General features: G+C 48.6%; 1 protein-coding gene across 1 annotated transcript in view; it reads right to left on the bottom strand.

Moving 5' to 3' along the window:
• The window catches only part of LOC115463051 (arylsulfatase B-like), a 240,963-nt gene that overhangs the window by 78,151 nt on the left and 147,821 nt on the right, over positions 1–14,991 (bottom strand). Inside the window, exon 6 of the mRNA XM_030193237.1 lies at positions 11,476–11,546. Within this exon, the coding sequence (XP_030049097.1) occupies positions 11,476–11,546 (71 nt within the window). The remainder of the gene's footprint in view (positions 1–11,475; positions 11,547–14,991) is intronic.

Raw genomic sequence — 14,991 nt, 5'->3', positions numbered from 1 at the left:
AGGAGAGACGCATCCGTAGTCAGCACTTTTGGTGGCTGAGGAATTTGGAAAGGACGTCCCAGAGTCAAATTGGACCAAATCGTCCACCAATACAGGGGTTTGAGAAAACTCGTGGACAGGTGGATCACGTCTTCTAGATCCCCAGCAGCCTGAAACCACTGGGAAGCTATGGTCCATTGAGCAGATCGCATGTGAAGGCGGGCCATGGGAGTCACATGAACTGTGGAGGCCATGTGGCCCAGCAATCTCAACATCTGCCGAGCTGTGATCTGCTGGGACCTCGCACCCGCGAGACGAGGGACAACAAGTTGTTGGCTCTCGACTCTGGGAGATAGGCATGAGCCGTCCGAGAATCCAGCAGAGCTCCTATGAATTCTAGTCTCTGTACTGGGAGAAGATGGGACTTTGGATAATTTATCACAAACCCCAGTAGCTCCAGGAGGCGAATAGTCATCTGCATGGACTGTAGAGCTCCTGCCTCGGATGTGTTCTTCACCAGCCAATCGTCGAGATAAGGGAACACATGCACTCCCAGCCTGCGAAGCGCCGCTGCTACTACAGCCAGGCACTTCGTGAACACTCTGGGCGCAGAGGCGAGCCCAAAGGGTAGCACACAGTACTGGAAGTGACGTGTGCCCAGCTGAAATCGCAGATACTGTCTGTGAGCTGGCAGTATCGGGAAGTGCGTGTAGGCGTCCTTCAAGTCCAGAGAGCATAGCCAGTCATTTTCCTGAATCATGGGAAGAAGGGTGCCCAGGGAAAGCATCCTGAACTTTTCCTTTACCAGATATTTGTTCAGGGCCCTTAGGTCTAGGATGGGACGCATCCCCCCTGTTTTCTTTTCCACAAGGAAGTACCTGGAATAGAATCCCAGCCCTTCTTGCCCGGATGGCACGGGCTCGACCGCATTGGCGCTGAGAAGGGCGGAGAGTTCCTCTGCAAGTACCTGCTTGTGCTGGAAGCTGTAGGATTGAGCTCCCGGTGGGCAATTTGGAGGTTTGGAAACCAAATTGAGGGTGTATCCTTGCCGGACTATTTGGAGAACCCACTGGTCGGAGGTTATGAGAGGCCACCTTTGGTGAAAAACTTTCAACCTCCCCCCGACCGGCAGATCGCCCGGCACTGACACATTGATGTCGGCTATGCCCTGCTGGAGCCAGTCAAAAGCTCATCCCTTGCTTTTGCTGGGGAGCCGAGGGGCCTTGCTGAGGCGCACGCTGCTGACAAGAGCGAGCGCGCTGGGGCTTAGCCTGGGCCGCAGGCTGTCGAGAAGGAGGATTGTACCTACGCTTACCAGAAGAGTAGGGAACAGTCTTCCTTCCCCCATAAAAACGTCTACCTGTGGAGGTAGAAGCTGAAGGCTGCTGGCGGGAGAACTTGTCGAAAGCGGTATCCCACTGGTGGAGCTGCTCTACCACCTGCTCGACCTTCTCTCCAAAAATATTATCCGCACGGCAAGGCGAGTCTGCAATCCGCTGCTGGATCCTATTCTCCAGGTCGGAGGCATGCAGCCATGAGAGTCTGCGCATCACCACACCTTGAGCAGCGGCCCTGGACGCAACATCAAAGGTGTCATACACCCCTCTGGCCAGGAATTTTCTGCACGCCTTTAGCTGCCTGACCACCTCCTGAAATGGCTTGGCTTGCTCAGGAGGGAGCTTGTCCACCAAGCACGCCAACTGCCGCACATTGTTCCGCATGTGTATGCTCGTGTAGAGCTGCTAAAACTGAATTTTGGCCACAAGCATAGAGAAATGGTAGGCCTTCCTCCCAAAGGAGTCTAAGGTTCTAGAGTCTTTGCCCGGGGGCGCCAAAGCATGCTCTCTAGAGCTCTTAGCCTTCTTTAGGGCCAAATCCACAACTCCAGAGTCGTGAAGCAACTGAGTGCGCATCAGCTCTGGGTCCCCATGGATCCGGTACTGGGACTCGATCTTCTTGGGAATGTGGGGATTACTTAAAGGCTTGGTCTAGTTCGCCAGCAATGTCTTTTTTAGGACATGATGCATGGGTACTGTGGACGCTTCCTTAGGTGGAGAAGGATAGTCCAGGAGCTCAAACATTTCAGCCTGGGCTCGTCCTCCACAACCACCGGGAAGGGGATGGCCGTAGACATCTCCCGGACAAAGGCCGCAAAAGACAGACTCTCGGGAGGAGAAAGCTGCCTTTCAGGGGAGGGAGTGGGATCAGAAGGAAGGCCATCAGACTCCTCGTCAGAGAAATATCTGATGTCCTCCTCCTCCTCCCACGAGGCCTCACCATCGGTATCAGACACAAGTTCACAAACCTGTGTCTGAAGCCATGCCCGGCTCGACTCCGTGGAACCACGGCCACGGTGGAAGCGTCGAGAGGTAGACTCCCTCGCCCGCACCGGCGAAGCTCCCTCCGCCGACGTCGTCGGGGAGCCTTCCTGGGAGGCGACCGCAGTCGGTACCGCAAGCGGCACCGATGTCGGAGACCTCACCCCGGGCAAGGGGCCAGCCGGCGCCTCACTCGACGGTACCGGTGGCGCAAGCACCCCCGGTACCGGAGGGGAAGGGCGCAACAGCTCTCCCAGGATCTCTGGGAGAACGGCCTGGAGACTCTCGTGCAGGGCGGCTGTGGAGAAAGACATGGAAGCCGATGCAGGAGTCGAAGTCAGAGTCTGTTCCGGGCGTGGAGGCTGTTCCGGGCTGTCCAAGGTGGAGCGCATCGACACCTCCTGAACAGAGGGTGAGTGGTCCTCCTGGTGCCGATACCTACTGGGTGCCGACTCCCTCGGCGACCTGGAGCTCTCGGTACCAACGCGGGAAGACCGGTGTCGATGCTTCTTTGACTTTTTCAAACGAAGCATGTCACCGGAGCTTCCTGGTACCGACGAGGAGGACGTAGAATCCAGCCGTCGCTTCCTCGGGACTGAGGCCGAAGAAGGTCGGTCTCGGGGGGCTGTACCGCAGGAAGGGTAGGGGGAGACCCACCCGAAGGCTCACCGCCACCAGCAGGGGAATGGACAGCCCTCACCTGCACTCCAGACGAAGCACCACCATCCGACGACATCAGCAATAGTGGAGGTCCCGGTACCACCGACGCCGACGCAGCCTTCCGATGTCTCGGCCCCGATGATGCAGAGGATCGATGCCTCGATGCAATCGATACAGTCGCGGCCGAGGGCGGAGGTCTTGACGCTGTCGACATCGACGCACTCGATACTCCCGGTGCCGATGCCGACGAAGAGCCCGAGAACAAAACGTTCCACTGGGCCAATCTCGCTACCTGAGTCCTTTTCTGTAAAAGGGCGCAAAGACTACAGGCCTGCGGGCGGTGCCCAGCCCCCAGACACTGAAGACACGACGCGTGCCTATCAGTGAGCGAGATAACCCGGGCGCACTGGGTGCACTTCTTGAAGCCGCTGGGAGACTTCGATGACATGGGCGGAAAAATCACGCCGGCGAAATCGAAACTCGTAATTGCGGTAAGGCACCAAAAAGAGGGGGAGAAAAAACTCGACCCGAGGCCTCAAAGGGGCCTACCCCGAAAACGAAAGAAAACTTATCGGGGCCAAAAACTAGAAATACGGGGAAGGGAAACAGACCGAAAGGCCCTTCTCCGAAATCCCTTTATTTATTTATTTTTTGAAAGCGAAAAAGTCAAAAGACGCGCGAGGGTCAACTTAAGGGGCGCGAACGGCGCAAACACGACCATACCGAGCGCGGACAAAAGAAGACTGACGAACACGAGCCGGTTCGGGCGGGAAGACGGCCGCGCATGCGCGGTGCGCACGGGCGCGAGGACTAGCAAAGGCCTTTGCTAGTGAAGTTTCCGATTGGAGGGGCTGCCGTGGACGTCACCCATCAGTGAGAACAAGCAGCCTGCTTGTCCTCAGAGAATTAGAATTTACACGCACAAATGTCTAAGCATATTCTATAATGTGATGCACCTAAATTCTAAGTTGCATAGCTGAAAAGGGGGGTGTGGCCATGGGTTTAGAATGGGCGGGTCGGGCAGTTCTAAAATCAATGTCATGGAACCCAGGATGGTGAGCCATTGGGCTGCAGTCAGGCTGAAGCAGACAAGTCCTCTGGGGAGGCGCAGAGCAAAGGCGAACCAGGCACTGAATACACACAGAATACCAGACATGGCAAACAGACAGCACAATCAAGACAAGCAACAAGCACCACCAGAAAAGGGAGACAGACCACTTAGGCGGGCCTCACGGCCGAACGGGAACCCACTCCTACAGAGTCCACGCATACGGGCCTCACAGCCGAACAGGAACCGAATCAGACCAGGGGGAAGGAAAAAGAAACAGAACGGAATCTCTTGAGCAAGTACTACTCGCACACACACTGCACTAAACTGTGCCACAAACAAGGGGTCAAAAGTTCCTACACACAGGCATAAAGGAATGAAGGGGAAAAGACAACCCCACAGACTCACATGGTAGAAACCACAAGTAAAAGATAAGAAAACCACACAGGAAGGCAGCACAGGACTGGGCTTAGAACCCTAGCTATAAATGAATAGTTCTAACCAAGTCAAACAGATATCACACACAGAGGTAGCACAAGGCTGGGCTAGTAGTCCCACTCACTCAAGGACAAACAGAACCAAACAGAGAGGATACTCAGGGCTGTGCTAGATCCACAGCTATAAACGAATAATCTTTACCAATTCAAACAGAAATCACACAAGGAGGTAGCACAGGGCTGGGCTAGTGGTCCCAGCTAAACAAAAGAACCACCCACTCAAGCACAAACAGAACCAAACAGAGAGGACACTCAGGGCTGTGCTAGATACACAGTTATAAATGAATAATCCTAACCAAGTCAAACAGAAATCACACAGAGAGGTAGCACAGGGCTAGGCTAGTGGTCCCAGCTAAACAGAAGAACCACCCACTCAAGCACAAACAGAACCAAACAGAGAGGACACTCGAAAAGAAAACACACAGGGAACTCAAGACATGGCCACACAGAGGAACACTGACGACTATGCCATACAGAACTCAAGGATAAGGGAAGCCACTCATAGGAATACACTAGGCTGTGCCACACAGCACTCAAGGGAAAAGGGGAGCCAACTATAGGAACACACTCTAGGCTGTACCACACAGCACTCGGGGAAAAGGGAAGTCACTCATAGGAATACACTAGGCTGTGCCACTGAGTCAAATAACAGACACTAGAGACAAAAGGAAAAGCACGCAAACAGGGAAAGCTGCCTTTACATACACAAATCAGATAAGGAGAAATGCTCACAAGAATCAAGAGAATCAGGAGACAGACACAGCAGATAAAGAGTTAAAGCAGGCTAAAGGAAAAGGCTGCTTCTAAAACACATCAGAAAGAAGCAGGGCTTACTGTAGCTGAGACCCCCCCCCCCCCCCCCACACCTGCAAGTGATGTAAGACATGAGCAGGATTCCGATTAGTGGAATGTTGGTAGTCGTGGCAATCGGAATCTCTGCACACAGGAGTGAAGAAGTAGCTACAGTCACTAACCACGTCACCTAACCTCAAAGGCTAGGTGAGGAAATTTAACTAAGTTAGGATTGAGATGGTTTCCCCAGAATTCAATGGCACCAATCACTAGACGCTCATAAACATTCACGTTGTTTTTTTATTTGCAAATAAACAATCTCTTTTAAGACTATTAAACACTGACTGAAAACGTTTAGCAAAAATGTCTGATATGATAACTCTTAAATAAATAACTATATTCCTAACACATTTTTCTATTTTATTTCTTTACAGGTCAACCTTTCAAGCGCAACAAACAAATTTCATCAGATAAGTATTTTCCTATTTTTTTCCCTTTAAAACTTTAACCCTTAACCAAATTTTCTAATTGACTTATCAACTTTTATTGTGACTAATAAGAATTTGAGTCTTTCCGTATTACTTTATCTCTTCCAGGAAACCCGCATCTCTACAGGATCTCCGGATCTCCAGGTAAGTAGTTCCCTGAGATGTATAAGTGGTTTTTTTTTCTTTCTTAGGCACTTATCTGTTCTCCCCTTTGGTAACGGGTCCGAGACGCTGCAATCTTTCTTGCGTTGGGGCCCAGTTGTTCGCTCTGCTTTTCCAGGTCTTTTCTTCCTCCTAAACCTAACTTAATGAACTCAAAAGGAAGGAAAACCCTTTTCTCCTTAAGGTCTGCTCTCCTAAGGGTCAAACAATGTAACTGGGGCCAGATCTATTTTCAAAAATAAAAATAACACATCGCCCTTTCTTCTTCAACCTGCTTTTTTTTACGTAGTCCCTGCACTAGCGGAGCACTATGATGTTAACCCTTTCCAACACTTTCACCACACCAATCATCACCACATCAAACAAATCACCTAAAGCTATTCCCAGACTTTTTCCCCTATGCTCACCTTTCTCTTTCACTCAAATGTTTTATTATTTCTTACATTCAGTCAATCTCCCAAACCTTGAGCCCTCACACCACATCAGACACCAGCCACGCACACCCTCTTCATCCGACAGCTTCAGCTCCTTTGCCAACTGTCCCCCAGCCTGTCTCCTAGGAGACCTGACTTTGGCTTCCCATTCCGTGACCCCCTTAACCAATCATCAGCCTATTCCCAAATTCCGCTGACAGGCGGAATGTTGCCCAGCCCTGCTCCAGCTCCATTTTAATCAATCCAAACCCATAGAAATAAGTGGGAAATATTTCTAATTAACCAAAAACTACACAAACTTTAATTAAATTACCCCCAAATCTCAATAGACATTAAACCCTCCGTACCCTATTAACCTATAATTTCCAAATTTAAAATTCCTTAAATTTACTGTCCGCCCCACTAATTTCTCCTCAAACACCCCTTTAAAAAACCCAAATTTAATTTTAAAACCTTCCAAAAAATCAAACACCTCCCTCTTTACCCACTGCGTTGAATTTAGCACCCTAACTCTTAATTAACCCCTTCAAAACCACCTCCCTCAAAATCACCCCCTAAAAATATTAAAATTGTAAAACTAAATCACCAGAAAAATCATAAAAATTTCCCCGAACACGAATCTGAAAACCAAATTTAAATTAAAGCAATCCCTGATTTTTTAAAAATAAAAAAACGTATTTATGCAATTAAAAAAAAAATAAATAGGAATTTCGGGTCAAATGACCCCTTACCTGAACCGGGATTTTCCCCTTACTCGACCCCTGCCCTTGATTCCGGTCTACGGCGTCCTGGGGCCAAAATGGAGACAAAAATAAAAAAGCTCCGATGTCGGGCCCAAAATTTAGGTCCCGGCTTCGGCCTAAACGCGAAAACACGCGTCGCTGATTCGTGCATGAGGCGCGCTGCCTCATGCACGCCCGCACGTCACTCCCACGACGTCCTCTCCACCGGGAGCCCTCTTCTCGGCGCTCCTCTTTACTGAATGGGCCCAAAATCCGGCCCGAGTCTTCTTTCCCTCACCCCCGATGCAGCTCCTCATTCCCGGGGACGCGCTCCATCGCCCCGGGAGTAAAAAAAACTTCAACGCTGCCTTCGGCTGCATCTCCAGCCCACACCGGCCCCGAAAGAATGACGGCGCCCTCCATTGCAGCCAGCCTTCCCGAAACAGGGGCCACCCACCACAAAGCAGCGCGGATTCCCCCCCTCCCCCAGCACAACGAGACACCGGCCACCTCCCCGGAGCGTCCCTCCTGCTCCGTTTCACCTCCTCAGGCCCGGGAATGTACTCAATTGTTCCCGGGACCCCAAAACTACAGTGCAGCCTGCCACAGCGCTTCCCTTTAGCCACCAGTCCCACAGATGACCCCAGAACGGCCCCAAATGATCCTGGACCCGAGGTAAGTAAAAAAACAAACAAAAAAATAAATAAAATTTTTTCTCTTTTCCTCTCTAACCCTATGTTACATTACACTGCAGTCAAAGGTTTAAAGCAAACAAAGGGAAAAACAATGTTCTTACCAGAACTCAGCCAGCACACACAGGGAAAGGAAAGGCAGGCAGAGACAGAGCACACCCAGGTGCATGGAAGCAAAGTAATCAAGGAAAGCAGACAAGCTGGGGAAGCAAAGTAATCAGGGAAGCAGCTGGGCTGGCAACAACCTGCTCTCCGAACAGTGAAAGGTAACAAAGGAAATCACACAAGGAAACAGAACAGGCTTATGCTGGATAGCCTAGATAACAAGGAAGTAATCCATCCAGGTTCAAACCAGAACCACACACACACAACAAAACAGAATAGGGCTTTGCTTGGGAGCAAAGTTAACAGGCAAGAAATCCATACAGATTCAAACCAGAACAACACACACAGAGAAACAAAAGAGGGCTTTGCTTGAGAACAAACCTAACAGGAAAATAATCCATACAGATTCAAACCAAAACCACTCACACAGGGCTTAGGGCTGTGCCACAGAGACACAGCTTAACAAGAAAACCAGTTCCCTCAGAATCAAACAACAGTACAACAAGAAAAGGAAAATAGACCTGTTGCAAAGGCAACATAGGAAAGCTCCCTCGGTCCTTATAAAGGAGTAGGCTGATGATGTCACAAGTAGGAAATGAAGCAGAAGCAGGGAGACCAAAGCGAGGCTTGGCTTCAGGGACACCAAAGCAAGGCTTGGCTAACAGGCAGAACATCAACAGGAAAAAGGCAGATTGGAGAGGTCACAGACCTAGATACAGAGAAACAGTAGGTCTGGACATAAGGGCACGGCCACAACCGTGACACTATGTGAGTTGTTATAGTATACACCCGGTCTGCGCGTAATTTAGGCATCCGCATTTACAACAAGTAAATCATGGTGTAAATGGCCATGACTAAATTTAGTATTCGGTGTATTCTATAAACTGCACAGAAATTTAGGCTTATTCTATAAAGTATGCCTAAATTTAGGCGTACTTCATTAAATATGCTTAGGACTTTTCATTTTGGCATAGAATTTTTAGGCATTTCTATATAGAATCTAGCCCTATGCCACTTACGCATGCCCTAACAGAGCAGTTCTCAAGTTGCAGCCATTTATTTATTAGGATTTATTTACCACCTTTTTGAAGGAATTCACTCAAGGCGGTGTACAGTAGAATAAGTCAAACATAAACAATACACAATTACAGCACTAAAAATATTCAAACAATTTATGCATTTAAGTGCTGGTTTTCTGTACATTTATATGTGCAAGTGGTGCGTAACTGGAAGCGCCCTTCACATAATGTTCACAGGAGCTATACAACTTCAAATCATCCACAAAAAGCAAACATGGGTTGGATTTTCAGTCAGTGCGGTGACCATCCTAAATTAACTTAGTTCAGTATTCACAGGGCCGCCGAGAGGGGGGGGGACAGAGGGGACAAAATTCCCTGGGTCTGGGCCTCTGGGAGAGGGGCCTGGCGCTGCTGCAGTCCGGCCTGCCCGCCCTCCGTTGCTTCCTAGCATTGAACTTAAGCGCCTCACCTAGCAAGCAGCGGCAGACCACTCCTTCCTTCCGTTTCCCGCCCTCGCCTGACGTAACTTCCGCGAGGGCGGGACACAGAAGGAGTGGTCTGCTGCTGCTTGCTGCGCTTTCGAAGGTGAGGCGCTTAAGGTCAGTGCAGAGGGCCTGGGGTTGGAAAGAGGGCCCGGCGACCTCGGGTGGGGGGGGCAGGGGCGGCCTTGTCCCGGGCCTGGCCCAGTCTCTCGGCGGCCCTGAGTATTCAGTGCGGTCATCCTGTATAAGTAGCTATACTGAAATTACAGATAGTATGTTTTGCAATAAAGAACTTGTTTCAGAAGACACCACTTGAGAGAGGACTTTTTTGTATCCACTGTTTGCTTTGCAACATAAGAACACAAGCATTGCCATATTAGGTCAGATTGAAGGTCCATGAAGCCCAGTATTCTGTTTCCAATGGTGGCCAATCCAGGTCACAAGTACCTCGCAAGATCTCAAAAGAGTAGAACAGATTTTATACTGCTTATCCTAGAAATAAGCAGTGGATTTTCCCAAGTCCATTTTAATAATGGCTTATGGACTTTTCTTGTAGGAACTTAGCCAAACCTTTTTTAAAAACTCTGCTAAGCTAACTGCTTCTACCACATTCTCTGGCAAAAAATTCCAGAGTTTAATTAAACATTATATGAAGAAATATTTTCTCTGATATGTTTTAAATTTATTACTTAGTAGCTTTATTGCATGCCCCCTAGTCCATGTATTTTTGGAAAGAATAAACAAGTGATTCACATCTACTCGTTCCACTCCAATCAGTATTTTATACACCTCTAATATCCCTCAGCCATCTCTTCTCCAAGCTGGCACTATCCATTTAGGGGAAAATTCTATAAATGGTGCTCAAAATTTGGTACCCAAGAAAATCACTGCTGAATGGTATGCTATAACAGGCGCTATTCTGCCGGTTCCTGGAAGCTTTTATCTATGCGGATTCTTGCTCAGGAAGCCATTTTTCGTACTCATGGGTTTTTTTTGGCGTCCTATCAGTGTTGTGAGACTACCATCCCAAACATAAAGGTTTTTTGACGCATTTGACACAATTGAATATCATCCATCTTGATAGACCCCCGATGAAGGCAGTTTCACCGAAACATGGACCATGTTAGGTCTGTTCAATAAAATTTTGAATTAACGACCCCAATCTTGAAGGCTCCTTGTGCTTTTGTTTTTGCTTCAGAGTAACTCCTGTCATAATTCTCAGAGAATATCAAATATCCAGGTATGTCCAGGGTCACTGTACCGGTCCCCACCACCTGGCAGCACCGATAACACCCCAAAGGTGTCACAGTGTTCATTTCAGTGCAGCCTGGACAGAGTCGGGGTGCAGCATGGGTGGGACCCACACATGTGTAACTTATAGAATACTATAAGTAACACACGTATCTCCAGGATGTGGTCACATCTAACCACATATGTATATACCCAGTTACATTAATGTTCTGTACAGGAAACTAGGGGTCTACTTTGCCTTACAGAACAGGATACTATTTGGCGCCCTCTAGAGATCTAAATATAGATGCTCCTTTTTAAAATGTCCCCTTATGTGTAATTTTAAGTGAGAAAGAGTGAGTGTAAGCGGATGTGCTTAGGTCAGGGAAGAAAAACAGTTTCATTTATTCTTAATCTTTCTATACCACAATCTAGAACAAGTATATCAAAGTGGTTTACATAGGATAAAGTAGAATATATCACATACAACATGCGTACATGGGATTTCCAAAAGTAAAAGTGTTATTTTACCTCTCCCTCCAGCTTGCATAAATAGCAGGTGAAAATTATGCAAGCACTTTTAGTATGTGTACTTTATACTAGCTAATTTTCAAAAAGAACTGAAGATTCTCTTTAAAAATTACTTACAAGTACACACAGTGAAAGTGCCCGTGTAATGTGCAAATGTGCAGGTGGTTTGGGACTTGCCTGCCAATGTATGTTGACAAATAAAATATGCAGATCCAAAAGTTTACAAAATCTAATTATTACAAATTTATATTAAAATATTAATCAAATGAGAAAAATAAAAATGTAAATATAAATGAACAATGAATATGATACTCACATGGAGAAGTGTCCTCAAACAGAGGGTCTATGTTATGAAGTAGCTCCACTCGAGGGGAAGGGATTCCTTCACTAAGACAATATGAATCAAGAAACATTTAATGTTTCCGTTTCTATATTCATAGGAAATAACAATTTTGGCAGTCGCTAGTTATTTTCATTAATCTGAAGCCTGTGCATCTTGTTAGCAATCATTGTACAATGCAAAGTGACTCACATTCAACTGTTTCTGAAAAGCTGTTCTTAGCAAAGGTCACAATGAAAACACTGGACAAACTATACACAAAAACACTATCACTTTACAAAGGGACTCTTTTACTAAGCTGCAGTAAAAGGGGCCCTGCACTAGCGGCAGCGGCTGTTTTTGCTGTGTGCTAAGGCCCTTTTTACCACAGCAGGTAAAAAGCCCGATAAGAGAAATGGCCATGCGGTAAGTTTGTATTTACCACACAACCATTTTGGGAGAAGCACCATTGAGGTGGCGGTAAGAACTCGGGTTAACCGGGCAGCATGTGGTGCTGCCCAATTACCACCAAGTAACCCCCTGCAGTAATATTTTTTTCTGGAATTTCTGGTAGTGCTGGCCAGTCCCTATGCCTTCTCTCTGTCCACAACTGCCCCTCTCTGTTCCTGTCCCTATGCTCCCTCCATGCCAAGCATTTCTTCTCCGTCTCTTATTCCATCCCTCTTTTCTCTTCCTCTCACACCCCCCACCCTCGGGTCAGTATCTCTCCCTGTGGTTCTCTCTCCCCACCCCCAATCTGACATCTCTCTCTCTCTCCGTCCCCCTATCCCATCCAACATATCCTCCCTCCCCCAGTCCTCTCTCCATCTCTCTTTTCTCCCTCCACCCTCCGTCCTGGTCCAGCATCTCTCCATCTCTTTTGCCCTATCTGTCCCTTCCTCCTCCTCCTCCCACTTGAATCCAGCAGCACCTCTTCCTGTCCTTCCATTCCTCCTCCACCCCTCCCCTCTCCAGCAGTACCTCTCCCTGTCCATCCCTTCCTCCTCCTTTGCAGGTTCAGCAGCACCTTTCTCTTGTCCATTCCTTCCACCTCCCTCTTCTTCCCAGATCCCCCTTCCCTGTTCCTTCTCACCCCCATAGGTGCTGACTCCGTGGGTGCTGTGTGTGCTCGAGCACCAACATTTTTCCAAACCCGTCACCCTGACCCAACCACAACGCGTCGGAAGTTCAGTCACCCAACCAGAACGCGTCGGAAGTTCCGGTTCAAACCCCAGCCCGATCTGCCCACCCTCTTCTCCCACAACAGCCCTCCTTGCCTTCCTGCCACCCAGTGCTTAAAACTCATTTTACCTCAAGTTGCATCGGCAGTGAAAGCAGCTGGCTCACCTTCAGCCTTCCCTTCCCTCCTAGCGTCCCGCCCTCATTTCCTGTTTCCGTGAGGGCGGGAAGCTGAGGGGGAAGGGAAGGCGAGCTTGCTCCTTTCACTGCCACCGCGACTTGAGGTAAAAGGAGTTTTAAACACTAGGCAGCAGGAGAGCAAGGAGGACTGTTGTGGGAGAAGAGGGCAGGCAGATCGGGCTGGGGTTGGAACTGGAACTCGGAAGGCTGAAAAGGGGTCAGGTGGGGTTTGGGGTGAGTCACTTGGCATGGATGGGAGGGGAGGGCAGAGGAGCATCGCTGGACATGGATGAGAGCAGACGGCAGGGGAGAGAGGAGAAATCGCTAGACATGGATAGGAGGAGAGGGGAGAGAGGAGATATTGCTGGACATGGAGGGGAGGGCAGGGGAGAGAGGAGAACTGCTGGATATGGATGGAGGAGAGGGCAGGGGAGAGAGAAGAGTTGCTGGACATGGATGGATGGAGGGGAGCGCAGGGGAGAGAGAGTTGCTGTACATGGATGGAGGGGAGGGCAAGAGAAATGCTGGACATAAATGGAGGGAAGGGGAAACAGAGGAAGGAGATGCACATGGATGGCGGGGAGGGCATACAGGAGAAATGCTGGACATGGAGTGGAGGAAAGACAGGAAGTAGATGCACATGGAGGGGAGGGGGGAGGAGAAATTCTGGACATGGATGGAGGGGAGGGAAGACAGACGAGGAGATGCACATGGATGGAAGGGAGGGTGGAGAAATGCTGGACATGGATGAAGGGGAGGGAAGAGAGGAAGTGAGATGAATATGGATGGAGGGGCAGAGAGAGAGGAGAAATGCTGGACATGGATGGAGGAGGTAGAGAAAAAATGCTGGACATGGATGGAGGCGAGGGAAGAGAGAGGAAGGAGATGCATATGGATGGAGAAGAGGGAAGAAAGAGGAAAGAGATGCATACCGATGGAGATGAGGGAAAGGGAAAAGAGAAAAACTACACATGGATGGAAAAAATAGATGCTGGATGGAAAGGGGAGAGAGAGGGGGTAGACAATGGATGGAAAGGGGGGAGAATTAAGATCGAGGAAAGAAGAAACAAGAGACTGGGACTAACACAATTAGAAACAGTAAATGGACAGACAACAAAGTTAGGAAAAAATGAATTTTATTTTTAGTTTAGGATAAAGTAGTGTGGTAGCTGTGCTAACAAATACAGAAAATGGAAATAAGGTGATATCTTTATTGGACTAATTTTAATACATTTTTGACTAATGTTTGGAGACCAAACCCTCCTTTCTCATGTCAGAACAGAATACCATAACAGCAGTATACTGTCCTGACCTGAGGAAAGAGGTTTTGGCCTCTGAAAGCTAATTGAAAAATGTATTTAGTCCAATAAAATGATATTATCATATTTTCCATTTTTTGTTTTATTTGTATTTGTTAACCTATAGTATAGTGATTGAAATATGTCAGTTTTTGAAATTTGCATCTCTTTATATTTGCACAGGGGGACTGAGGGGTGGGACTGTTCAAGGAAGAAGCCCTGGTGCAGGTTGCAGGCAGCCTATGAGTGGCGCTGCCACTGCCCAGGTCAAGACTGTAGCAGACAGGATTTTAAGGTACCGGGGGGGGGGGGGGGGGGGGGGGGGGGAACGTACCTCCTGTAAAAAAAAATTTCAGCATCCCAATCATTTTGAAAAGTTGGCTCCTATGCTCACACCATCTGGTTAAGCAGCACATCTGAAATTCCCTGCCCCTCCCAAATCCAGTGCCTGTCTCTATCCATCATTCCCCTCCCCCCCAGTCCATTGTAACATACTCTGATCAGTGCTGGTAGAAACATTGCAGCGATTAAAACAGGCTGCTTCAGGGCCTTCCTGTGATGTGTCCCACCCGCGCAGAAACAGGAAGTGGCATCAGAGGAGAGTAGATGGAGCGCATCACAGGGAAAGACACGAAGCAGCCTGTTTGATCGCTGCAATGTTTCTACTAGCAGCGATCAGAGTATGTTAGAACAGACTGGTGGGGAAGGGGAATGAAGAGGAGAGGGGAGAAATGCCAGCACCTGGAGCGGCCTAGACATCAGTAGCCATGGATATTGGCTGGAATAAAGTGGCGGGGGAAGGAGGGAAGGGGTTGCATTTCTTGGGCTTGGGCAGCTGGGCTTGGGCTTCAGGCTA

Source organism: Microcaecilia unicolor, chromosome 2 (genome assembly GCF_901765095.1).
Source record: "Microcaecilia unicolor chromosome 2, aMicUni1.1, whole genome shotgun sequence".
NCBI classification, from domain to species: Eukaryota; Metazoa; Chordata; class Amphibia; order Gymnophiona; family Siphonopidae; genus Microcaecilia; species Microcaecilia unicolor.
Note: the sequence above shows the minus strand (reverse complement) of the source record. Positions and strands in the feature narration are given on the sequence as shown.